The sequence below is a fragment of the Cyprinus carpio genome, chromosome B6 (genome assembly GCF_018340385.1).
Source record: "Cyprinus carpio isolate SPL01 chromosome B6, ASM1834038v1, whole genome shotgun sequence".
Lineage (NCBI taxonomy): Eukaryota > Metazoa > Chordata > Actinopteri > Cypriniformes > Cyprinidae > Cyprinus > Cyprinus carpio.
In genome coordinates, this window is record NC_056602.1 from 26,620,621 (window position 1) to 26,646,610 (window position 25,990).

At 34.0% G+C, this 25,990-nt stretch overlaps 3 protein-coding genes and 1 long non-coding RNA gene across 4 annotated transcripts in view; 2 read left to right on the forward strand and 2 right to left on the reverse strand.

Moving 5' to 3' along the window:
• Window positions 1–1,682, forward strand: part of angpt4 (angiopoietin 4) — a 33,419-nt gene extending 31,737 nt beyond the window's left edge. Inside the window, exon 9 of the mRNA XM_019083558.2 lies at window positions 931–1,682. Coding sequence (XP_018939103.1) covers window positions 931–1,091 — 161 coding nt within the window. The 3' untranslated portion in view covers window positions 1,092–1,682. The remainder of the gene's footprint in view (window positions 1–930) is intronic.
• An 11,926-nt stretch (window positions 1,683–13,608) lies between these two features.
• On the forward strand, window positions 13,609–17,154 carry LOC109066528 (actin-binding Rho-activating protein-like). The gene is made up of 2 exons (XM_019083556.2): window positions 13,609–14,296; window positions 15,995–17,154. The coding sequence occupies exons 1-2, from the start codon at window positions 13,694–13,696 to the stop codon at window positions 16,430–16,432; spliced, it is 1,041 nt and encodes a 346-aa protein (XP_018939101.1). The 5' UTR covers window positions 13,609–13,693; the 3' UTR covers window positions 16,433–17,154.
• Window positions 17,155–18,431: 1,277 nt separating this feature from the next.
• Window positions 18,432–21,461, reverse strand: LOC122137710. Its single transcript, XR_006155055.1, has 2 exons — window positions 18,859–21,461; window positions 18,432–18,815 (listed from the first exon to the last, which is right to left on the reverse strand). It is a non-coding gene; the product is annotated as an uncharacterized LOC122137710 (long non-coding RNA).
• A 1,430-nt stretch (window positions 21,462–22,891) lies between these two features.
• The window catches only part of LOC109066529 (regulating synaptic membrane exocytosis protein 4), a 28,902-nt gene continuing 25,803 nt past the window's right edge, over window positions 22,892–25,990 (reverse strand). The window contains exons 3-5 of the mRNA XM_042726536.1: window positions 24,941–25,053; window positions 24,386–24,487; window positions 22,892–24,126 (exon numbers count right to left, since the gene is read on the reverse strand). Coding sequence (XP_042582470.1) covers window positions 23,894–24,126; window positions 24,386–24,487; window positions 24,941–25,053 — 448 coding nt within the window. The 3' untranslated portion in view covers window positions 22,892–23,893. The remainder of the gene's footprint in view (window positions 24,127–24,385; window positions 24,488–24,940; window positions 25,054–25,990) is intronic.

Here is a 25,990-nt window from a genome sequence, read left to right on the forward strand (position 1 = left end):
ATTTCAAATAGTAATCAAAAGATGGAAAGATGGATCCATCTGTGCGGCCCGTCCAAACTAAACATGAGTTGAGGGAGATGATACTGATTTAATCAGGGTTAGAGAGAGACGGTGTCCTCTCTGAAGAGACAAAGTCTGGTTTTTATTGAAGAATTCGTTTGCTTTGACAGGTCTTGCTGAGACATCGACCGCACAGTGGGAATAACATACCCTTTAAAACACTGACGGACTGCGGAGAGAAAAATAAAAAGACACAATATAGAGGAGAGAGATGGATTAAGGGCTTTGATTGTTTTGAGGAGATCCTGCCATCATTTGCTCACCCTCATGTTATTCCAGAACCAATATGACTTTCTTTATTTTGTGGAATGCAAAATAAAATATTTTGTATAATCTTTAGTTTTAGTTTTTTTTTTTATTATTATTATTCAATGAAAGCATGTTGTAACTAGAGTCTGTCAAGCTCCAAAAAGGACAAAAAGCAGCTTAAAAGTACTATAAAAATCCATATAAATCATGTACTATATTCCCAAGTTTTCTAAAGCAATGATTTATTGAAGAATATAACAACATTTAGGCTGTTAAACTTTTAAATATTGAAACAATTATACACTTTATAAACACTTAATACAAAATAGTTTCCATAAATAAACAAGTAGTTTTATTTATTTTAAATTTATTTTTTTATTATTTATTTATTTATTTTAAATTTTATTTTCAGTTCAGTTTTAATAAGGGTTAGTAATTTTAGCACTACAACTAAAACTATTTTCAGTTAGTTGTGAAGACAGCTATTTTATTTTATTTTATTTTAATAGTTTTGGTTTTAGTAAACAAACTGTCCTGATCGAGGCCCAAAGTAAACACCTTTGAGTTTATAAAACTGTTTCAAGTTTTTATCTCAGTCTCTTTTATTTGTCATTCTTTCAGGCTGGTGGTTTGATGCTTGCGGTCTGTCCAATCTCAATGGAATCTACTACACCGTGGGTCACAACATCCGCAAACTCAATGGCATTAAGTGGCATCACTTCCGAGGACCCAGCTATTCGCTCCAGTCCACTTCCATGATGATCCGTCCAGCTGATTTCTGACGTGAATAAATTAGCATTGCCAAAAGCTTGTCACATTGACAATGACAGGACTTAAACCGCTTGCTTTGGGACATAAAAGCAACAAGGTGGAGACCAATAAAGATATCAATTAATGGATGGACGGTGATGTTTTTACTGCAAATCCGAGAGCCGGAGTGGAGAAAAGTGATCAGACTGAAAAATCATTACAATGCCACAATTTTATTTTTTATACATGCAAACACGCTTCCCCTTCACAGCTACTCTTGTCTGAATTCATGTGTGGCTTGTAACCTGAAACACTCTCAGTGATGGCGATTCTCATAGTGTCAGAATGTGGGTCATCGATGAGGCATGATGTAATTCCAAAGAAAAACCTTTTGACCTTAATGAGTCTGATTCTGGAACTGTTCTAGATTTTACAGAGGAATAACCTTAATTTTCAAGAGGTTGTATTCTATTCTGTAAAAGATAATATCTGTTAGCGAGGCAGCTGACTAATTACGCTACCATTCAAAATCTTAAGGTTGGTAAGATTTTTAATGTTTTTTTTTTTTTTTTTTTTTAAGTCTCTTATGGTCACCAAGTCTGCATTTATTTGAAAAAAAAAAAAAAAAAAACAGTAAAAACAGATTTATTGTGAAATATTATAATTTAAAATAACTGTTTTAATATTTTTATATGAATTTTCAGCATCATTACTCCAGTTTTCAGTGTCACATGATCCTTCAGAAATCATTCTAATATACTGAATTGCTGCTCAAGAAACATTTCTCAATATTATCAATGTTGAAAAATTGTTGTGCTGCTTAACATTTTTGTGGAAATCAGATTTCAGCATTTATTTGAAATAGAAATCTTTTATAGCATTATAAATGTATTTACGGTCACTTTTAATCAATTTAATGCATCCTTGTTGAATAAAAGTGTTACTTAAATCTCACTGACCCCAGGCTTTTAAATGGTAGTGTAGCTTAGCAAGTCAGCAGGTTCGACTGACACATTGCATACTTTTATGTATATTTTTAATAACTGGATATTTTTTATATTTTGCATCTCTTTCTTTTTTCAGTCATTTTTAGGCCCGAAACATACTCTGCACAAGCATGTGAATGCTAACGCTTCTCCAATGTGTCATAATTCATTTAATGAGACTAAATTCTATTTGTTTAATGTGTGTCATATTCTTAACATTTCTGTAGGGTGCTATTAGTGGGCTTGAGCATAAACTATCGTTTATGGTCTTGACGGAGCAACATCTGAAAGGAAATCTTGCTTTGAAGGTAATTCTGTTGCCTTCTTTAGTGCATACATTTCTTAAAACAACTCAAAAGCAATATGTTGCATTTGCCAACTTGCATAAAGTGTGTTTCTGGCCTTATAAATGTTGTACCCGTGTGATTTGTATGTTTTGTATGTAAAAAAAAAAAAAAAAAAAAAAGATACTATATTTTGTTAACATGTTTTTTAATGTGTTCTTTGTGACCAGTTGTTCCCATTACAAAACTATATTGTCCTTTTTTTAAGAGGATGCACTTTAAGGAGTACAGTATGATGGTCATGTGGTTAGACAGCAGATATACGCTGATAGGAGTTGACTGTTCCTACAATTGTACAATGAACAATTCTATTAGTTGCTGCTGTGGTATTAATACTTTCTGACCCTGAACCTTTCATCACAAATCTTTACAGTTTGATAATAAACCCTGCAGATCAGTTCTGGAGGCAAACTGGATAACAGCTTTTCAACAGGTCAAGATTTATTTCACTATTCTGAACTAAAAGTGGAAGATGCCAAAGGCTTTTCTGTCTTTTTGTGGTTGGAGCTTCCTAGTTCATACAGTGTTTTTATTTAACTGAATTCCAGTTTTCTGCCAAGAACAGCAGGAGCGTATGGAAGACATTCTCTCTTGATCAGTCTTTACTCACTTTGTAAAAATGTCAATTTGTCATGTCAGATATTCATTTTTTTTTATTTGGTTTTGTTTTAAGAGGTCTACATGAGCAATAAAGTGCTTCTTATATAGATATTTGGTGCATTCTTTTGGTCTTAATCTGTTTCATGCTGTAACATATGATCTGATATATCACTGGAGTCAGACTGTTAACATTTTCATAACTTAATGTTTCATAATGTTTTTAGAATATATTTATGTTAGATGAGCTTCTTGAGGGGAGAAAACAAGGGGAAATATAAGAGGCCATTTCACAATTTAAGGAGCCTCTAAAAAATAGGACACAGTAAATCATCTATTATAGTATCATGAAGTAATGATTTATATGTGGTCCTTGTAAGTTTGTCATAATACAAGGCTTTTTCTAAACAACAGCTGTTGGAGAAAGATGCTTTTTGGAACCAAATGTATATATTATTTATAGAAATGTAATGTTTTTATACAGGCTAACGTGGAAAGTAAAGAGAATGAAGCACATGCACTAATAACTATGATCTGTTCATGTGTGTTTCCATGTTCTGTAATGATGGCATGGAAAACAACACACACAAGCAAGCAAGCAAACAAGTAAATGACTTTTTTTATATTTAAGCTGTTTGTTCACCTGTGCACAAGACGTCCCTTTTGAAGCATAGGTGCTGGTTTGACCTGGTCCTTAGCTGGTCATGTGCTGGTCCTAAGCAACCAGCTCCTGCTCAGGACCAGCTTAGGACCAGCACATGACCAGCTTAAACCAGCTCAAACCAGCAGCCATGCTTCAAAACATACCAGCATATGCTGTTTTTTCAACAGGGATGTGAGAAGCTTGAGACAAATAACTATAGATGTGCTCTAAAAATGACCAAAAAATCTCATTTGCGTGCAAAAACAAGAAACAAAGACTGGAAAGGCTAGACTTTAGTTAGTCTTGCTAACAGCATTCAGACACAAACGGTAGCAAAACCGGTCTGGCAGTTGTTTTGAAGAGCAGTTATTCTCCAACACCATCTTCCTACAACACCTTCAAAGTTTTTCTACGCGTTGACTCTGCCACGAAATGTATTTTATCAGTTTTAGCATATCAGCAAAGTTTTTGTCCTGCCACATAGCAATGTCTTCTGGCTATAACACAATCATTTTCCCTAACAGTATTTTTTCTATATCAGTTTACAGACAAGGGCCACCACATGGGCCAAGTTACATCACCCCTGAACTGTCCCTCTTGAACTGGGGCCAAAACAGGTTTTCTAAGTAAACCAGAATCTCCAAAATCTGAGGTAGCCTTATATAGCCCAGACCCAACCCAGACAGCAAGCAAGTTTGTTGGATTTCAATGGGGGCCAGATGTGGGCCGGATTGGACCAAAACACTATATTGCTGTCAGGGAATCAGAGGCTTAATATTCTGTATGTGTATATTACTATAATCACAATTATGGCTTTGTGACATGCTTTGGTAAACCAGGACAGCAACATAGTGTTGGCCCAGACCCTTAATGTACTTATGCCAATAAAGTACCTTAAACTGAATAGAAAAATCAGACTTCAAAACTCTCAACATCATGTTAACTGTGCAATAAAAAAAAAAAAAAAAAAAAATAAACCTTTTGCATTGATTTTCTCTCAACCAATAAAGAGTGAGTCTATGGTATAAAGAATGCATTCTATAATTGAGAAACGTAACCAGGATAGGACCCCAACTTAATCATATAATTTATAACAGGTGTGTTCAAAGAGCAGTAAACAGTAGTCCAACAATGACGATACCAAAATGGATTCTGCTGTCTCAGGAATCATAAGTAGTAGATTAATTCTTTGCTCTACTATCCCGATCACTCCGTTAAAGGCGCGCGCTTCTCATTCAAAACACGCATCACGGAAAACAACGGCATGTCGCTCTATGGACGAAACCGGCGAGAGCCAAGAGCGTTTGATATCGGCCGTAAAACTGATGTAAAACTAATTACAATTTCAGACAGAGGAAGAGAGACATATCTGAATGCGGTTTGAATTTGGATTGTTGTACACAGCCACGGATACAGAGGATTTAAATAAAAAAAAATACTTTCATGATCATTGACTTGTGCATGACAGCATACTAATAATAATGTGCTTGGTAAACCAAATAATTATACATGATGGTTAAATGATCTCTCTCTCAACTCTCTCTCTCTCTCTCTTTAAAGGATTCTAAGATATTTGTACAAAGAATAATAATATAAAATTCCATTTGAATAAGTGCAGTTTAGCACTTGACTAATTTGCACTAATCACCAAAGTAATGTTTCATTCTGTTTGGACTTAGCCATTTCAAAGGACTACATATTAACAATACTACACTTCGTTAAAAATGTTTGATCAGTAAACATATCATGGTTTATCCATGGGCGTCACAAATATGCTGCCAGATTAGCTGATTTGGGTCACATATCACCTGGTGGTCTGGGCCAGACTCCTCCACCAACGTTTTCATATTGTTGCCGGCTCCCCAGCACTGCCGTCATTGCCAACCATGGCCACCAGCTCTGGCTTACATGCCCCGACAAGGCCAGCAGTGCCAGCTTGAGGCCACATTTGGGCCAAGTCCGTTGTATGTGGGTATGAATATGTTGTGTTGCACGTTCAAGAAATGCACGTGAAGTTCTGTATGTGAAATGAAATTGGCTGTGTTCAAAACCCTCTCTTAGCTCTTATATATCATTCACTCTCTCTTGTTCCTTTTCTCTCTCCTTCTCGCCCCCCCTTCCTCCTGCGACCTGGATTCTGTCTCTTTTTTTGCTCTAGCCCTCCGGCTCTTGTTCCTCTGGGCGAAAGGGAAAGATATAGGTAATTCCAAACTTCCATAATTCAACAGTAGACAGCAGATATTTATTTCTGTTTGACTAATATTTATCTTTACAATACATATATTTAATAAGATGCCAAGATATAGGTAATTCCATGATGTTTAGACGGTCAGACTTCACCAGTAGAGGGCAGATGGTGACAGCGGTTTATTAGTAAAGGTTAAATGACCAAAGATTACAGGGTCACTGGTGTTGAGATACGTTTACATTTCCCCAACATATGTATTATTAAACGGTATAAAATATGCATAAAAATGCACGTAATAACGATGGAAATCATATTAATTAGGTTTTTAATCACAAATAAGTAAACATAGGTGAACTTCAATGTGTACTTTTTATCTATTTTATAGAATTATTATATTTTCCAAAAGGTGCACTTCTAACATGAAACGCTTAGTTTCTTAAGAAATGTGCCAGTATTTCCAGTAGAGGTTTCTTCATTTGTTTATCTCTTTATAGTTCAAGGAAAACATTTTTCAGTGTGAATAATTAATAATAATATTAATTGATAATCAATGTATGTATTTTTCCCTGTGTTCTCACCATGACTTAACATCCTTATGGTCCTTTAAAAATATCCTTTAAATAGCAAAAGCTATGTCTTAATGATATTGTCTTCCAGGAAGTGACATCATTTTGGAGGGAAACCAACCATGCAAACATTAGTGAGTAGTAGCAATTGATTCGATGACTTCTGTAATGTTTTATGGTGTTAGTTATTTTGTTTCACTCTAATACAGCCCATGCTGTTTGATTAAATTACAGAAATCAAGTTGATAATTTATGTATTTTTTTTTTTTTTTTGCTTGTATGTGTGTGTGTGTGTGTGTGTGTGTGTGTGTGTGTCTATATTAATTAATAAAGCTTATCCAGAGTGTACAATAGTTTTGATATTTTGCAGTATAGCTCCTATGGATTTATATTTAGCATGACATGCTCAAATATGTACTTTACTTTATTTATTTAATATTTGCATGTAACTTTGCATAGACAAAGTTAAGTGATTTTTACCATTAAGTTCCATGTTAGGCCTACATACTGTATGTTTGCATTTTGTGGCACTTTTGTATATGGTGTGTCTATTAACGTATCCTGGTGCAGTACCTTTTTCATAAAAACATGAATCTTGCTTGTTTGTTTACATACTGAGAAGCGAGTCTAAATGATTTTCTGCTGCCAATAGAGCTTAACTAGTATTGAGTGGGGAATATTTTTTAACCTTACAGTAATTTAGTCAGGTAACAATTAGTAAATGAATTTAAGCACAATTCACCCCGGGCACCTTGTCACTGATGTCCCATATGCCATTAACATGGAAAACTTTCTGCAATGTTGGCACGCTAAACACTTTTCCAAAACAGTGGTTGGTAATGCAGCTGTCCCGTCCCATCATTCCTAACGCAGGGGGTCTGTAAATGCACTCAGCTTTAGCTATTCTAGATTGATCGTAAACATTCTAACTCAGGGGAGGCTGAGGATACTGAGAATATGCTGCTGTTTGGATCTATTTCGGTGTGGGTTAATGTACAGTATCATGGCTGCTTTGATGTTAGTCTGTTTTTTATGCATTTGAATTTTTTTTAAGTGTATATATATATATATACATATATATGTGTGTGTGTGTGTGTGTGTGTTGTGTGTGTGTGTGTGTGTGTGTGTGTATATATATATATATATAAGTGTATATATATATATACATATATATATATATACATAGAGAGAGAGAGAGAGAGAGAGAGATGTATATATACAGTACTGTATATGTGTTTGTGTATATACACACTGATATCCTACATAAAAACATGGTAAATCAACTTCAAATACTGTGGCATTACCATATAATCATGTATAAATAACATGGTAGAATTATGGTAGGCTACTTTTTTCAGCCAATGTATATTGGAAATACAAGTGTCAATATAACTCTTTAATACTTTTGTTCATGCCCCTGGTAGTACTATAGTACTTTTTCTTATAAGTTGATGTTATTGACCCATCAGACTGTTATAAATGTGATGTCTCTACAGTCTAAAATCAATAAGTTATTAGTGCTTCACTACTGACAAACTGATTCATTAGGGTTAAATTATACATGAGCCATGCAGAGGAATGTCAGTATGAAAAGGCTGGATATCTCACTGTTATTTGAATAACTTTTTTTTTTCTTCTTCTTCTTTTTTACCAATATCCATGGTTCATTTCTTCAGATTTCTAGGAAAATCTAGTTCATTTGTTAATATATGAACATATGACATGTTAGAGTGAATAAATGGATGGTAGTTTAAATAGCGCTGATGTCCAAAGCATGAAAACCGCATGACAGTGTCAGAATTGTGTGTACATTACAGAGATGCCTTCTGCATATATTTGCTAACGTTTGTTAACTGTGGTCAGATTTGGTATGTTTTTACATCGATCAGCATAATGGCTGTGTTTATTTGAAACACAGGGTTCTTGGTAATGTTAATAACCTTGGCACATACTGTTTGATATTTAAAATAGTGTAATAGAGCACACATATAATTAAACATGATAAATTAAACATATGTTATGGATAACATGATATGATTTATTCAAATTATTTCGTGCTGTGCTGTATTTTTCAAGTAATGTCTGTACGTTTTCTGAGGTAATACTAGACATGACACTATTTTTAAATTTAACATTTGTCCCCGTCACCTTTCACGACATGTTTCCAATCTGCTGTCCAAGTGGTTATAAAGTAAATATATGCAGGAGCTATTACAGGCAAATCGATAAATCATTCAGATTATGCGGAGGCCTCTGTGGGGCAACGTGACAGACTCACAGTGTGTCATACAAACACAGACCCTGTGATCTCACTCGCAGGTGAATCTCACGTCTGTCAAGAACGTTAAATCAGAAGAAGGTATTAAGAAATTGTACCCTTCAGAAAATGAAGCCTGTTTTAAGACAAGTATGTTTTTTGCATTGTGAAATTCTCAATGCCGTAATGCAGAAAAAAATAATAATAATAATAAAAATGTTTTGGTTGATTTACTCATTTAATTTATAAAATGTATATATATTTATATATTAAATTTAGAATTATATTTTATATATACTAACATTAAAATGAAAGCGGAAAATATGATGCTAGAATAACAATACAAAGACACATAATTGCAAATATTTTTTAGATTTAGTAATTTTACCATTGTACTAACATGGTAATTTCTGGACCACACTGGGGTAATAGGTGAGTATACTTTATATTTTGGTGATTTTAAATGGAATAGCATGAATAGCAAAATCATCAGGAAAATGAAAACGACAACATATAAAATATAGCATGATAAGTCCATCAAAAAGACAAATTATTTGTAGCATTTTCCCGCTTTTGCTTTCCTACAAATTGCTTTTGATAAGCACACTATGACAGGCTGCAGATTTTATGCAAGAAAATTTCTTCAGTGTTACACAGGAAGCAAAAGTTGCGAAAGGCTAAATCTGTATGTGAAAAAGAAAAATGGCATGCATCATAATCTGTCAAATCTCATCAGACGTATTCAACAAAGCACAATCAGTGACTTCAGTCTGCATGCGGTCGGGGGTCACGACACGCTCGCGATTCAGACCTGATTGCATCTATTGATATGAGAAAGACATGCAAGAAAGCAATAGACAAAAAACGGATTCGAGATTCAAAACCAGAGGGGGTGAGATGGGAAGGTGAGAAGGAAAAATGGAGAGGGAGGGTTTATTTTAGAGCATGTGCGTCTTGAGCAGGTGCCGGCTGCGTGCTGAGAGTGTCTGAGGACAGTTTGAGTATCTGATCTGAGTCACAGAAATGACTCACAAACCACACCAGTCCTCATCAACACACATAGAGAGGGAGAGAGAGGAGGGACGTCTTGGTGTCTTTTAACACCTTTCGCAGTACCTGGTGACTCTTATGTAAGCTTTGTATTTCTGGCTTGTTCATTCAGACTCTAAATTAGGTGGTCAGTGTGGTAAAATGGCATCTACTGCTTAAGTGCTCTCAGAATGAAGTTCTGGTTTAAGAATATAACTGCAATTCCAAACGTCTAGCCTTACATAATTACAGTATCAGATGGTACTGTCTACTCTGTACAGTAACCCAACAAAATAAAAATTTAGTGAAATACACTAATTTATCTAAAACTATTTCTACACCATTTTTGTGTGTACTTCTTCAAAAGAAAAAGAAATTTGTGTACTTCGAAAGAAAAAAAAACTTTTGATAAACTCAAAAATATAAATAAGTTTTAAATGAATCCAACAAAAATACATCTTAAATATCATATTTAGATTCTATTTAAAATTGTAATAACTCAAGTATAGTTTTCGCCTTTAAAAATTACCTAAGAGACTTGTGTGGCATAACATTTTTTTTTTTTAATGCATATATCATTATGTATTTAAAAATTGCAAAATTCATATACCATATCATGGCACAGTACTTTACAGAATGTTTATGGCATACAAATAAAGTATGCCACTTCTTGCAGGTATTATGGTGACAGCAATCCAGGCATGCCATACCAAAGCTACTGACAAAGCAAGGTAAAAATATTGTTGTGAATATATATAGTTCAAGGGTACTTTGTGGGTCAGGTTGTCTGTTAATAGAACAGAGACAGAAATACAAAGTGACTTCAGCAGGTCTATGTCATTCTAATATCATTGCTTGGTGGTAACACATTATTATTAGAGTCTATTCATCATGTTTCCAAAACAAGAAAATATAGTCCTGCATTCATAACTTTATCCTGACATGAACTGAAAAAAAAATAAATAAATGTGGTAATACCACTGTACTTTTTTGTAAGAATGGGCTAACCACAATGTGTGAACATAAATAACATTTCAATACATAAGGCTCTCCTTCACATCATTTAAAATGAAATACTACAAAATCAAGCATGTTTTTGCTGGTTAGCATAAGCAGAGACAATTAGCGATACAGCTGTGTGCTAAAGTGCAGGGTTGGCTTGTTTACGAGGACCAAACGGAGCGCGAGGACACTAATTGTCTCATCCAAGCTGGTTTCTAATGATACCCAAGCTGTCAAACCACTACTGCTGTGTGCACTAAAGCTAGTCGCACTGTCAATGAAACGATTGACTACTGTGCAGGGCTAACGTCATAGCCCAGCACAGTGTTGATTAGCCCATTACTCATGGTCTGTTAATGAGACGACTGCGTGAAAGAAGAAATGATTCTATATGCAGTTCAATCTTTGCACTAATGCCCAAGTGAGATTAGACATGCATTCAGGTTATTATTGGAAAATCAGCCCATTGCCTTTAATATAAAGCACATTTATTGTAATGTGTTTTTCGATGCTAAAAGCTTTATCATTTGGTGTCGTGTGAGTTGTACTATACGTCTAGGACAATTGAGCCTTAATAGAGTTCTCAGCTATGTTACATTTAAATATGTAAATATACAATGGTACAGATGAGATGAGTGGAAGGCAAGACTTTCATATAGAAATTTCAGCACAATTATTGATTATTTTGCCTTGTAAGAGTCAGATTAGAAACGTTTGAGTTCATGGTGAGACTTGGAAAATCTGAATACAGATTAGATGTGATGTTGAAATCTCTTTCGAAACAGTAGACAGACAAAAGTCTCGATTTGTTTTCCTTATAATTTCATTTTTGAGATTAACGATTGCAACATTAGAGCTATAATTGAGAGATCAATAAATCTCCTTTGTTATTTTCGTCCTACAGAAAGCCATTTACGTCTCCGAATGAGTTAAATGTGAATTGTCTGAGGTTGAGAATGCCTTGCTTTTACAGATACATTAGGAGATGCTACATTGGCCAGTCAGTGAAGATTTTAATGAGCATTAATGTGAGTGTGTTGAGCTGCATTGTGAGCCGGTAAGTGCATCCAGCTGGTGGTGTTATCGGTGATATAAGTGACGGTTTCTTTCCTCGGTACACTCCTCCGTATGTGAGTCACCAAAAGCCAGAGGAAGCAGGAAGAGATGAGAACAATATCCAAAAATGACAGTTGTTTTATTTTTGTCCCCAAAGATTCAGGGATCTTGTGTGGGAGCTAAAAACAAGCAAAGGCATTTAAGAGGCGGAATTATATTTATCATACACAGATTTCTGATAATCCTTGAGCAATTAAGGTATAGCATCACTTGGAGTTATCTAGGGCAGGATTCACGTTAGCAATGTGAACTCGGTCTCAACTGGTTTTGCGTCACAACCTAGATTTTTACATTACATTTTTTACATATGGGGACCCAACAAAGTAGCAAAGTAAATAGCAAGTCTTTAGAAATTAAATATTGACATTGATATTACTATGCATAATGACATAACGCTGAATAAGAAAATTGTCACTTTTGGTTTGTAAATGACTCTCAAATTGCATTTTATTACTGTATTTAAATGTTGCGTTTTTGTGTGTGACTTTATCAGTTCAGCAGGTTTCACATATAATACAGTGCAAACTTGTTCTTAACTGGTTTGCATTACCTTTTGACAACTGGCGACCAAACAAAGTACTTAAATTATCATACAAAAGTAAACAAAAGTGTCTTCAGACATCGAAATCTATTAATATTACCATGAATAATGGAAAATGTTTATCATCTCTGGTATTGGTTTCAGAAATACTAACTTTGCAGCACACCAGTCAAGAACAAACTAGTTCTGTTGTGGGACTCGTTTTTGCCTTAATAGTTCATTTCAGAAGTCAGTGGTTGTTTTGCATCATATAAGTCTAACAGTATGCACATGCTATTAACATGGCCAAAGCTGAATAAGAGAAATATTTCTTTTTCTCTTATTTAGATTTTTACAAACATTATTTATTCTAGCTGCAAATTAACCTATTTAAAGTATACTGGGTTTAATGCTTGTCCATTTTTTTGATACCTTGTGTAGTTTTGTTCATTGTTTTTGACAATCATGAGGGAATGGCAAGTAATCTTTCCATGTTGACATCTGTATAATTTCACCAGCTGCTTCATAGAAAATGTTTTAATGATTTAACATGCAGCCAACAACATAAAAAATATTGGAAGTATATTTTACTATCCTACCGATGCAGTAGCCATTAAATTATTAGTTGCATTTGATTATTTTAATTTAGCATAGCTGTACATGGCCTAATCAGAACAAATCCGCAGGCCTTTTTTTGGGTTGTTACAAACCCCTGTTTTACGCATTATCTCTGCAGTAGCCTAGCTGTTTAATGGTTAACCTTATGAAAATGTCTAGCAGATTAATACTCTAATAATACTAATCACCATTTTATCTGCAAAGCAGTATAAATGAAACAGAGTCGATGTGCAAATCCAAGGCTCATCCTAAGTTTTCCCTCAGCACGACTCCTGTTTAAAATAGCTTGGCTTGCGCTTTAAGAACAAGCCTGTGTATCAATCAACAGAAGCGCGCACATGCACAATTCAACACCCAGTCTGCAAAAATAGATCATCTCACTGAGTTCTGGCACGTTGAACAAAAATATGCCATGGCAGTGGAGAAGAGCATGCATTTGTAGCTGTTTCATCAGGATCTGTAGGCATCCTTGAACGGTTTTAAGGTTTGGTGAGATCATGGGTGCATCTAAAACAAGAGACACAGTCAGGTGTGATGTCAGGAGTGATTTTTGCACAGTTGGACATAACGTGGCCACCTGTTATTCCACTGGGGAAATTCCATTAGCATGTTTATGGTCACAGTGGACACCATGTGCATCCAGAGGAATGTCACACCGCCCACCTCATACCCATTCATATAAAAGACCCTGGTCACCACCTGCAGCGTCCAAACGGATTACGAACCTTGAGATTTGAACCTTGCCAACCAGGAAACACAACAAGAACCATGAGTACTGCTGCTGTCCAGCAAAACCGGCCTTTCAGCAGAGCCGTCAGAAAGATCAAGGTGGCTTCGACAGTGAACAGCCTCGCCAAAAGCTGGCAAAGCTGGGCAAACAAACACACCGACAAGCAAGACGCGATCCCGAGTGGATGGATGCCTGATACCATCATTGAAGATGCAAAAGAAAAGCAGAAGGAGAAGAGTGAGATGAAACTCTTGGTTATGCCTCGCGTGGTTTCGGTGAACAGCGAAGAAGGTGCAGACGACCAGATCAAGACCGTAATGGTGACTAAAGCCATCACACCAAAGTGTAACGAATACGGGAAAGACCTAGTGAGCATCATCAAGGAGAAGATCAACACCAATCAGCATACATCAGAGGATACCAAAAACTTTCTTGGTAACGAATCTCCCACCAGAAGACGCTACTGTGGTGGGAAAGCAGGGACTTTGGCTAAAGTGCTTGGACGGAAAGAGGAAAAGACAATGGGATCCCAAAGCAGTGGTTCAGATGCCGAGGACAGTGGTCTTGGGGAGGAAGCGTCTCTGAGCGACAACAGCGATCAGAATGAGAGTGAACCGAAGAAACATGTCAACAGACACAAGGTATGTTTATCTGTACAATGCATGCTATGTTCTATTTGTACTGAGTGCAATTAGCCAAACTAATTGGCAAAAGCTATTTTCACTAACTCCGCCCACAATTAGAACAGCCCGCTTAGAAATTATAGCTTTAGTTTAAATTGCGTATAAATTCTGTTCACACTTTGTTCACACAACAGATCAAAATTGCATTGCTGAGAGAATAAAAAATCACACAGATAAGTCATATTGTATAAGTCATATTCTAGTATTAAATTCAGAAATCATGTAAAATACAGGTAAAAATAAATAAAATCTATAAACATGTATTTTAGTGCCCCACAAAAAATCATTTAAATTGAGCTTTATTCATAACAGAACAAAACAAAAATCTAAGTTTTAAACAAACTAAAATTATAGTTCCATTCAATGCTCTATACAAATAAACTTTGACATGTTTGCGTGCTGTGTTAAAAGGCGAATATTAATTATAGCGCATTTTAATTGACAATTTTTTTAAAATATATTCTATAATGTTAAGGTAATATTCTGAAAAATACAGTACCCTTTTTTACAGTAGTGTAAAAATGTACAATGCAAAATCAAAATAAATAAATCAATAAATAATGATAAGTTAAAACAAAAAATAGGGCGGGGACTTGGTTCTAGTGATCAGTTATTGATTGGTTGGATGCAAGATTAATTTAAATGCGGTTGTCTATCTTAAAATACTCACAAAATTAAATGTGTCTTAATAGGGAATCTTTCAATGTTTTTGAATGACTTTAAATGACTTGAATTGCTGAATATGAGTTTCTTGGTTGAAAACATGAGAATCACAGCTAACTAAAAATGAACAGGCTATTCATTCAAGGTTTTAATCAAAAATGAATTCTTGACCATACAACAGTCCAACTATACTTTCACAGCAGCATAATGTTCCATAATAGACTCAGACATGTTCTGCCGCAATGGAATATATGTTAATAAAAACAGTGATGGATCATTTACATCTGACCTTCACAAAGCAGCATGCTCACCCTCAGCTTGATGAGTGAGATCCATCACAGCTGTGTCACCGTGGTATTTGATTCACCAGCTTGCGTTTCACAGGACACATTTGCACGGGTTCAGATGACGCCCATGTGAAATAAGTGCCCCTTGAAGACATCCTGAGAAATATTTAACAGTAATGCTCAGGCATGTCAGACAGACAGTAGTGACTGTCCGGTGACAAGCCAGGTTGTCTACACCTTAAACCAGATCGGAATAATATATTATCGTAAACAGAGATGTTTTAAAGTCAACAAGAAATCTAAATTACAAATAGACATTCCTAGTCTTATTATGCATGCTAATCTGATAAAATGTGATCTAATACTGTAAAAGCTATTGATACATTTAATTTATAAATAAATATTTCATATTAATTTTAAAACTCATTTATTTGCATTATTCATTATTTATTTACACAGCTCTTTTCAACATTGATAATACAAATAAATTTTATCTTTAAAATCTATTTATGAACTATATTTATATATACATATTTATATTAATTCTAAAATATTTATTTATTTGTTTATACATTTCTGTACAACCACAAACCAAGCAAATCCATTTTATTTTATCTGTCTTTTTTTTTGCATCTAATTCTTTAAAACATACACTATGTGATGTGACTATGTGGTCCTGAATAACATCTGAATCTTGTCCTCTCAGATTAAAATAGCCACGATGAACGACTTGAGGAGCAAGTGGCAGCGGTTCGCTGAAGACCACATTGAAGGTCAGAAGCTCAACCCTTTCAGCGAAGAGTTTGACTATGAACATGCCATGGCTAGTCGACTCCACAAGGGTGATGCGGGATACGGACGGCCCAAAGAGGGATCCAGAACAGCCCAGCGTGCCGATCGGGCCCAGAAACACATCTACCGTGAGATGGAGGAGATGTGCTTTATCATACGTGATATGGGCCAGCGGGATAAAGAGGGTCGTATCTACGTCACCTTCGGCCGCCTGTTCGACCGCTATGTCAAAATCTCAGATAAAGTTGTGGGAATTTTGTTGCGCTGTCGCAAACACAAGATGGTGGACTTTGAGGGTGAGATGCTCTGGAAGGGCCAGGATGATGACATTATAATCACATTACTAGTTTAATTTTCCAGAAAGTTGCTAAGTTGCAGTGTAAAAGAAGAAATAACTTATTTTATTGAACTACTTTTACCTTAACTTTTCAATTGTTTTGAAAATACTGTAGCTTTTCCACTAAAACCTACTTTTTCCAACAAGTAGCAGTGTAACGTCAAAATGGTGCATTGCTATTTTTTTACACATTGCAAAAGCTGCTCAACTTTTTTTTTTTTTTTTGCACCAGATACTGTAAGTAGTTATAAACCAACTTCTTTCAACTTGAGTGTAGTTAAACGACTTTAAATTAGATTCTAGGTATCTAGTTTCAAATTAGCCCTCTATTTATAATTTTATGTAGCAGGATGAAATGTTAGAACCTTGAGAACGTTCCAGAAATCTGATGAACTCTCTGAGATGAACGTGCTCTTCTGTCTGCATTCTGGTGCATGACGTGTTTTGAAAGTAGATTTAGTTTTAGTGTTGAGGAGCTTCATATTTGAGCTGGTGAAAGGGCGACTCCTCGCTCACAGTTTACACAAGGGAATACACTCGGATCTCGTGTTTGTCTCCTCACGCATCAAACAGCAGGCATCCTCTGAATGCTTAGCACACCAGCATTGATGTCTAGACGTCTTTTGGAAATCATCTCATGTTTCATGCTTGTGAGAATAGGGTCTGTTTTTTTGCTTTGGTGCGATCATTATTTCCTATCTGAACATTCTGTTAATTTGCGTCTACTTTCAAACACTTGCCTTTGTTTTATTTTTCAGTGTTTGTGGCTCAGTTGAATAACCTCTTTCAAAATGAAAGCATGATAGTCTTCTTACAGAAGGATTTGTTATAAATATTTAAAGATATACAGATTTTTTTTCCTGTCAGTAAAAGATTAAATAAAATCACATTTGTGTTTTAATGAAAATACAACATTGTCCTAATTCACTTTTTAAATTATTTGTAGATAAGATAGTTTGAAGGTAAAAAGTTTGAATATGGCTCCAATATTTGTACATATTTTTGTGTTTACTTTGCTTTGGGGACAAAATGTATTATTGGCTGAAATATTAATGTTAGATTTACATTTAGTCATTTAGCAGAAGGTTTTACACAAAGCAACATTAATATAAATATAACGATATTAACAATAGCAACAATATTATATCATTGTAATATTTATAAGAAATATTTTGTTACAAAATAAACATTTTCTATATTTATTATTTGGTATATAAATATTATATATTTATAGGTATTATAAATATATTTTCTATTCTATTAATACTACAAATGTTATGTATAAAAGTATGTATTAATATTATTTTGTGTAAAATGAAATAGTATGTGTGTACAGTATATACTGTGTGTGTGTGTGTATATATATATGTATAAAACAATAATTTATATTATTATATAATTTTAACTGTGTGTGTGTGTGTGTGTGTGTGTGTATAAAAACAATAATTTATATTATTATATAATTTTAACAAAGATTGTTGTCATCATTATTATTAGTATTATTAGTATTTATTTATTTTGTTACAAAAAATGCAAAAAAATATATAATATTATATAAAAAATATATGTGTTTGGGATGCATACTGATGTGTAAAAGAGATCTTTATTATTTGTAATTACATCAAACAGGGACAAGATTATTCATCTGTTCCTATGTTAGTGGCAGTGCCTACACACACACACACACACACACACACACACACACACACACACACACACAAGATAATAAAACTCAACCGGATCCCCAAAATACCAACATCCAGCTCAATTCCCAAATCAAGAGTGCTTGATCTAATTTTCCTTGATCTAACTCTTAAAAAGCCATTTCGTCTCCTGATAAAGACTTAAGTGCAGCAGACAGACAGGCTAACTAACACTCAATATCTGATTCTCTCTGACGTGCACAATATGCTTGACGTTATGTGTTAGCTGTCGAAGATTATCGGATGGTCTCAGGATAAATCTTCTTCTCCTAAACCCATGAAGCATCAGGCAATCATCAACCAAATGCATGTTTTGTAAATCAGAGTGAGAGATTTTATTCTGTATAACCATTTTCAACAGAGAAACAATACACTCATTTGTGCATTAATAATCAACAGTGACATTATTTTACGAATTCAAATTTACATATAGTAATAAGGATTTAAACAAGTATCTCCACAAAGAAAAATATCACAGCATCCAATTTTTAGGAATATGTTGATTATTTTGCCCTATCAACTTCAGCAAGTACAGTTGATATGGTAGATGGTTAATTAGTTACAAAACTGTGTGGTGAAAAACGTGATGACAAAAGGCCATGACTATTTACCAAATTAAAGTAATAGTAAATACAAAAAAAAAAGAGAAAAACAGAAAATGAATAGAAATAAAAGCAGAATGACATTCTTGCATGCTCGTTTTTCCGCCGTATCGTAAACTGGTTCTTTTATAACAACTTCGTTTTTCCGCCGTATCGTAAACTGGAATTGTGTTAAGACCTCTGGTTTACAAGTTAAGGCTTTACAAAAACTACTGTGGATGGAGATATTTCATTTTAAACTCTATAAATCACATTCTTTTATAACATCTGGAGTGTATTTGGTGTTTAAAAGCAATTATATATCCAATCCAGATTTTAAAATATCAACAATAACATCATGCTGATAGAAACAAGAGAAATGTGTTGCTTACAGCCTAAAAAACTGAAATGTTAATATTGACGTCCCAAATCAGACCTTGATGATTTATTATTGTTTTACACACTAAATCCAAGGCGTCTATTTACAATAAACAGACCGGGGGAAAAATGTAGTTTTTCAGACAGCGATTGGAGTCTATGAACAATGCAATGGTGCTGTATTAAACTGATGTATATTAATATATATTGTCTATATTAATATACAGTGCTAACCACTATATTACCCAAAAAGGGTTTTCTAAATCATCAACACATCTTTGAAATGGCATTAAATTCTTGAGGATCTCAGACATTCAGCACTTCGTCTAAAACCAAGGATCTACTATATTGCTACATGGATGCAGAAGTTTCTAATGTAATGCTGAGACAGTCTGGCTTTACTCCCTGTAACAAATAAAGTGAGCAAAAAATGTATTTAGTTATTGCTTTTTAAGACAATGAACATTAAAGTCTTCAAAAAGAATGTGGCAGTGCTTTATATGGCCTTCACAACATGAGTATGTTGAGGGTGTTTGAGGTACATTTTTCAGCGTTAATTGAAATCATCACTCCTGAGCTTCTCAGAGAGGAAGGAATCTTTAAAAAATCCTTTTGTCTACTGTATGGTAAATAGTGTATTTTCTTCACAAATAGTCGTATTCTGATGCTGGACGTAAAAATTCTTGGCTATGCAGAATGCTGTTTCTTCCCTTTCTGTGCTGGCGTGTAGAAATGTTTTGCTTTTCATCATTTCAGGACGTATGAAAACATTTGTATCAGTATTTATTACTCCCCTACGCTAAGGACGGCACACAGCACATCTCAGTGCAATGTAACAGCATTTTTGTTTGATCGTCCGCTGCTACATGTTTGCTCGACTGCCAGCGAAAACGCTCGATAATCTCGTATCAATCGATTCCATGCAAAATCTCATTAGATGGTGGCAAACTAAGATGCCTTTCATGCGTATGCTACTATCTAATGCTACAACCTTATCATTGCTACTAAAGGTTCTGCATCCCGAAGTCACAAATAATATCAGAATGTAACGAAGAAAGTGAACTTTGGCTTACGCCAAACTAGCGGTTGCTTACGAGAAAGACATTTAAGATTATAAAGTGCAAAACTAAATTAATAAGTAATATACTCTGAAATATAGGCCTCGGCGATTAATTTGACCAATATTTGATCTTTTTTTTTTGGATTTACAGAAGTGCTCATTAGGCCTACTGTTCATTTAAAAAATAATGGATTGCGCACGTTTCATTTAAATTTAAATTCATTAATTTTATGTACATGTTATCATAATTTTTTTTTATATATGTATATATCATGTCTGTTTATATCACTCTTCTCTTTAGATATTGGTTTCAGCCATTAAAAACCTCATAAGTATACCATAATTACAACTGTAAGTATATCATCTACTTAAATTTATTTCATAATTACTATGTTACTTCAGCATCTTGCATCTATTTAAATTTTTCCATATACTGTTAGTGGGGGAAAACGTACAATGACATGTCACCATTTGGGAAAAGATAGTCTTTTAAAATATGTGTCTGCTTAGATTATTGATTCATAAAGCCTGTAGTCACCGAATATAGACACTAGCCACAAATAAAGCCACTCGCTGGCAGCATTGGCACTGTTCAGTAATGAGAACGACGAAACGGAAGAGACACAAACAGAAAAAGATCCGTGTGCAAACGAAATCATGAACTACAAACATCGACTTTTTCCAAACTACACATATTTTTAAGACATATATCTATTCCTGTATTGTTAATTACACAAGATGAATGCAAACCCGCACTTTTATTACCGATACATTCTACTCTCTATTGTGTGTCATATTGCACGAACCCATCCGTTGCACAAACGTTTACCTGCGTTTAGTTCTAAATGGAGGATGTTTCCTCATACAGACCATCACAAGCTAATGTGTTGAAAGCTAAAATAAAGCCCAGACATCTGGTCTGCATTCTTTGCCTTTCCCAAAGTCTTTTTTTTTTTTTTTTTCAGAGGCTGAAAAAGAGCATTCCCTCTGTGGTCAATTCTGGAATATTCCAGAAAGGTCATTTGTTCGGAAGAAATTCTAGAACATTCCAGAGGGTTCCGGTGCCGCAGTCATGCACAACCAGCACTCTTAGGATTGGGGGGCTGTGAGAGCCCTTCCAGAGAAAAATAAATCTAGTGGAGTTGGTAGTCTTATGAGCGTTCGCAGCACGGCCCCACGGTGCTCTCCAGAGAGAGTTGTGAGCAGTGGCGGATCAGCGGTGCCATCGTGGGGTCCACCATAGAGGAGGTGGGAAAAAGCTTGTACCAGCCAATCACCATGTTTGTCAAATCCAGCTCCTCCAATAGGATGCGGCCCAAACCAATAAATCATCATGAGAAATGGAAGTATTATGTTATCATAAGGAACAATGCAAAGTATTTTGATTATAATATTTTCCATTTTAAATGTGTATATAACCCTGTATTTTGATATATATTTCCAGAATTCTCATTTTTACATTTTTAAATTCCATGTAAATTATTATAATCCCTTTGTTATATATATATATAATATAGATATATATATATATAATATATATATATATATTATATATATATATATTCAGAATTCTCAATTTTTATTATTTATTAATTTAACATTTTAAATTTTTATAACCCTTTATTATTTCAGTTAATTCCATAGAATGTTATATGTATATATATATATATTATTCTGGGTGAATCTCAGAATGTTATATGTATATATATATATATATATATATATATATATATATATATATATATATATATATATATATATATATATATATAATATCCTTCTAATTCATAAATTCATAAATAGGTAGTTAAACAGATTTTAATTGTGTATAATCCTTCTAATTCATACATTCAAAATTGTCAATTTTAAATTTATCATAGTTCATTATGATTTTTCTTCTAGTTCTATTAATCTGGATAAAATATCACATAAATTCAGAATTGTCAGTTTTGAATTTACCATAATTCTTCATGATGTTTTTTGTTAATTCCATTCATCTGGGAGAATAATTTAATTTGAAATGCATATGTGACCCTGGACCACAAAACCAGTCATAAAGGTCAATTTCTTGAAAATGAGATTTATACATCATATGAAAGCTGAATAAATAAGCTTTCCATTGATGTGTAGGGCTATTTGTTAGGACAGGACAATATTTGGCCGAAATACAACTATTTGAATATCTGGAATCTAAGGGTGCAAAAAAAAAAATAGAAATATTGAGAAAATTGCCTTTAAATGGATTCTTAGCATTGCATATTACTAAGCAAAAATTAAGTTTTAATACATTTAAGGTAGAAAATTTACAAAATATCTTCATGGAACATGATCTTTACTTAATACCCTAATGATTTTTGGCATAAAAGAAAAATGGATGATTTTGACCCATACAATCTATTTTTGGCTATTGCTACAAATATAGCCGTGCTACTTATGACTGGTTTTGTGGTCCAGGGTCACATATAATCCTTGTAATTAATAAATTCCTGATTCAAAATTTTAAATTCACCATAATTCATAATGCTGTTGTTATCCTCATAATTCATAAATTCATAATTCTCAATATTTAATTTACCGTAATTCAATATATATATATATATATATATATATATATATATATATATATATATATATATATATATATATTTTTTTTTTTTTTTTTTTTTTTTTTTTTTATTTTTTAGTTTCATTAGTCTGGGCGAATCTCATGTCCAAATCACTCCAAAATGTAAATAAATTATATTTTGCAGAAAGAAAATAAATCTCATTTTAGGAGCATTAAGGGGGCATTTTTAGTAGCTTTTTTCCATGAAGATTTTTGAAAAAGCTTCAAATCCAGCACAACAAATTCATTCAAGGTGCATAATTCGTTTACAATTAAAATAGTACATCATATTTTTTTTTTTTATTAAAGTAATAGAAATTCAGTGTTTTTGTATTACAATTATTAGAATTGGGGGGAAATGTGCTTTAAATAAAACATTACATTTTTATTATTACAAATTTCTCTCTCTCTCTCTCTCGACGCAATATGACGTGTACATTCTTAACAGATTTTGTGTGATTCATCCATCTTACAGCACAAACTGAATAATTAGAATTTCCAAATATGATAATGAATGTGTGAAAATTTTGGAGAATAACTTAGCCTAGATCAATCTGAAAGTTCCCTGAGATTCATTACATAATAATGACGGATGTTTGAAAGGAGGATGCCGTACATCAGTGAATAAACACATGCAAATGATGTTTTTCCCGCCACCCGATGATCCTGAACATCCTGCAGTCTGTTCTAACCTTTAATGTTTGTTGTGACAGGCTTTCATAAATGTGGTCCTTAGAAAAAATGTCTAATTTGGAGAGATATGAAATGTTTCCCTCTATTCCTTCAGCGCTGCTAAAAATAAAGCGTTCACTGCATTGCTGTTTCTCCGCCAGTTCTCTCTGCAGTGGAACTAAATGATGGAGGCAATGCATAAGAAATAATCATTCACTGACATCACGTCACCTACAGAGAAATTACACCAAATTGAAAAAGACGTGGGTAAACTTTGTCGTAAATTAGAGCCTATTTTCTTTGTCATTTAAATAACCAAGCAGACAGATGCATCTGAAGTGCTTGACACCTTAATGTTAAATGCATTAAGAAATTCAAGTATTCTAGGATTAGTTTGCTGATTCGATTCAGATTTATAAGGCAAGCAACACTATTTCTATCGCTCATACTTGCTAAACAACACCTAACGCTTAATATTTAAGCACTGAGGAATCCCTGTGATGCATCCTCTGGTGGAGTTTTGCACAAGTAACCCTCATTTTCTTCATAAAAGGTAAAAATCGAGTTTACCTGCACAACCTTCCCCTGCGGGCTCTCTGAAAAAACAAGGACTTGATTGTAAAGGGGATCTAAGGATTTCCGGACAGACTTTGTCTTCTTTTTGGCAATGCAGATGCCACTTTCCAAAAGATAGACTTTAATGTAGGCCGCTGAAAGGGAAGAAGGAAACAAAACAAAAAAATACAATAATTCAAACAGCATCCTTGAAATCCACAAGATATTGAAAGCCACTTTGAAGAGCCACGGATTTAGACATCTCTTTTCAATTTTCTCTCTTTTTCAAAACACACATGCTCGCTTTTGACTAATGAATGCTCAGATAAGAAGAATGGAATAATCTTGTGAGAAACTTGTGTATTTGAGAACCAATCTATAAACATTTGCAGTCAGATTTGTCCTCTGGCTCACCTGGAGGGCCCTTAGATCCAGGCTTCATGATGAGTCCTCGAGCTTGAATGATCTCCACCTCCAGCTGTCCGTTCCTCTCCATCAGACCGATCTCAACATCTCCTGCAGACATTAATACCCACGTTAACGAGCGTCAAGTGACACGTGGGTGAGTGAAATTATTTCTTCCTGTTTTAATAGCATTGTGTTGATCTTAGTTATTTTAATATGTTGGTAATACGTTTCCCTTTGTTAACATTAGAAAACTAAATTAGTTAACATGAACTAATAATGAACAACTATTAATAATATATTTACTAATAAATTATTGAAGTCAAATGTTGTATCTGTCAATATTTAATGGACCTGAGCTAACATTACCAATAAATGAATAGTTGTATTTTTATTAATAAATACTGTAACAAATGTATTGTTCATAATTTTCTTTATCATTTAACAGAATAAAATACAAAATGTGTATTTTAAATGACTAACCTTTCTGTGCATAAAAGAAAAGGACAAATTATAGCCTGTTCACTTGTACAACACTAACACGTGATGTATAAGTGCACTCACCCAATGAAGTTGTAGCTAGTGTCTGTCTGCCCACAAACTGAGCAGGTCCCATCCCATCCAGAAAGTCACTAAACTGGGCGTCTGATGCCAAACACATTCCACTGTAGTTCAGACTAAAGGGAAGAAAATGGGGCAGTGTTACTGTGGAAGTGAATTCATTTTTATTAATAATACTATTTATTGAGTGCTGGATTTTGTCTGCTGGATGGAACATACAGTGCTGTATTAAAATAATGTTGAGAATGTTTTGCGTACATATATTTCATTGTTTCGAGTACTAACAGCCTGAATTAAGCAATGTGTGTGTGTTGCTTGTGATGGCTTTGAAGATTGACATTATATGAGCATGTATGACTCATATTATGAAGGTTTCCTTCATTTGTGATAACGGCATGGCTCTGTGAATCGATGTATATTAAGCATTCAAATAGAAAAAAGTTATTTTGAATTTATAATAATAATAATAATAATAATGTTTTTATTGTATTTTTTAATCAAAGAAATTAAGCCTTGAGATGTTCAGAAACATTCAAACATCTTACTGACCCCAAACGGTAAATAAGACAAATAAAGGCTAATTAAGAAATAAAAATAGAAAATATATAAATATAAAAATATAAAACACACACACAAACATATATTATTATTATTTATATTTTTACCAAACTTTTTTTTAAAGCACAATTTGAACTAAAAAAGCAAAATGTGTGATACCATAGTTGTCAAAACAAAAAAATTCTTGCTGATTTAAAATTTGTTATTGAAACAGAATCTTGACATGTTGTAAGTTCTGATTTTCCTGATCAAAGTGGACAAGAGCTATACTTGAATGAAAAATAGCTACTGAAAGATGGCAGCCAAGTGAACTGATTTTGAAAACTTTCTGTCCATCTGTTCATCTCACAAAGTTATATCATATGGCTTCTGAAGACTAGGAAAAAGGCACACAAGTCAGACTACTTTTTAAGGTCTTTTTGCTGCGTTTCGTCAATTATCATCACCAAAATATAGAAGCACACCCCTTACGGGATCGATGGACGGAAGGCACTT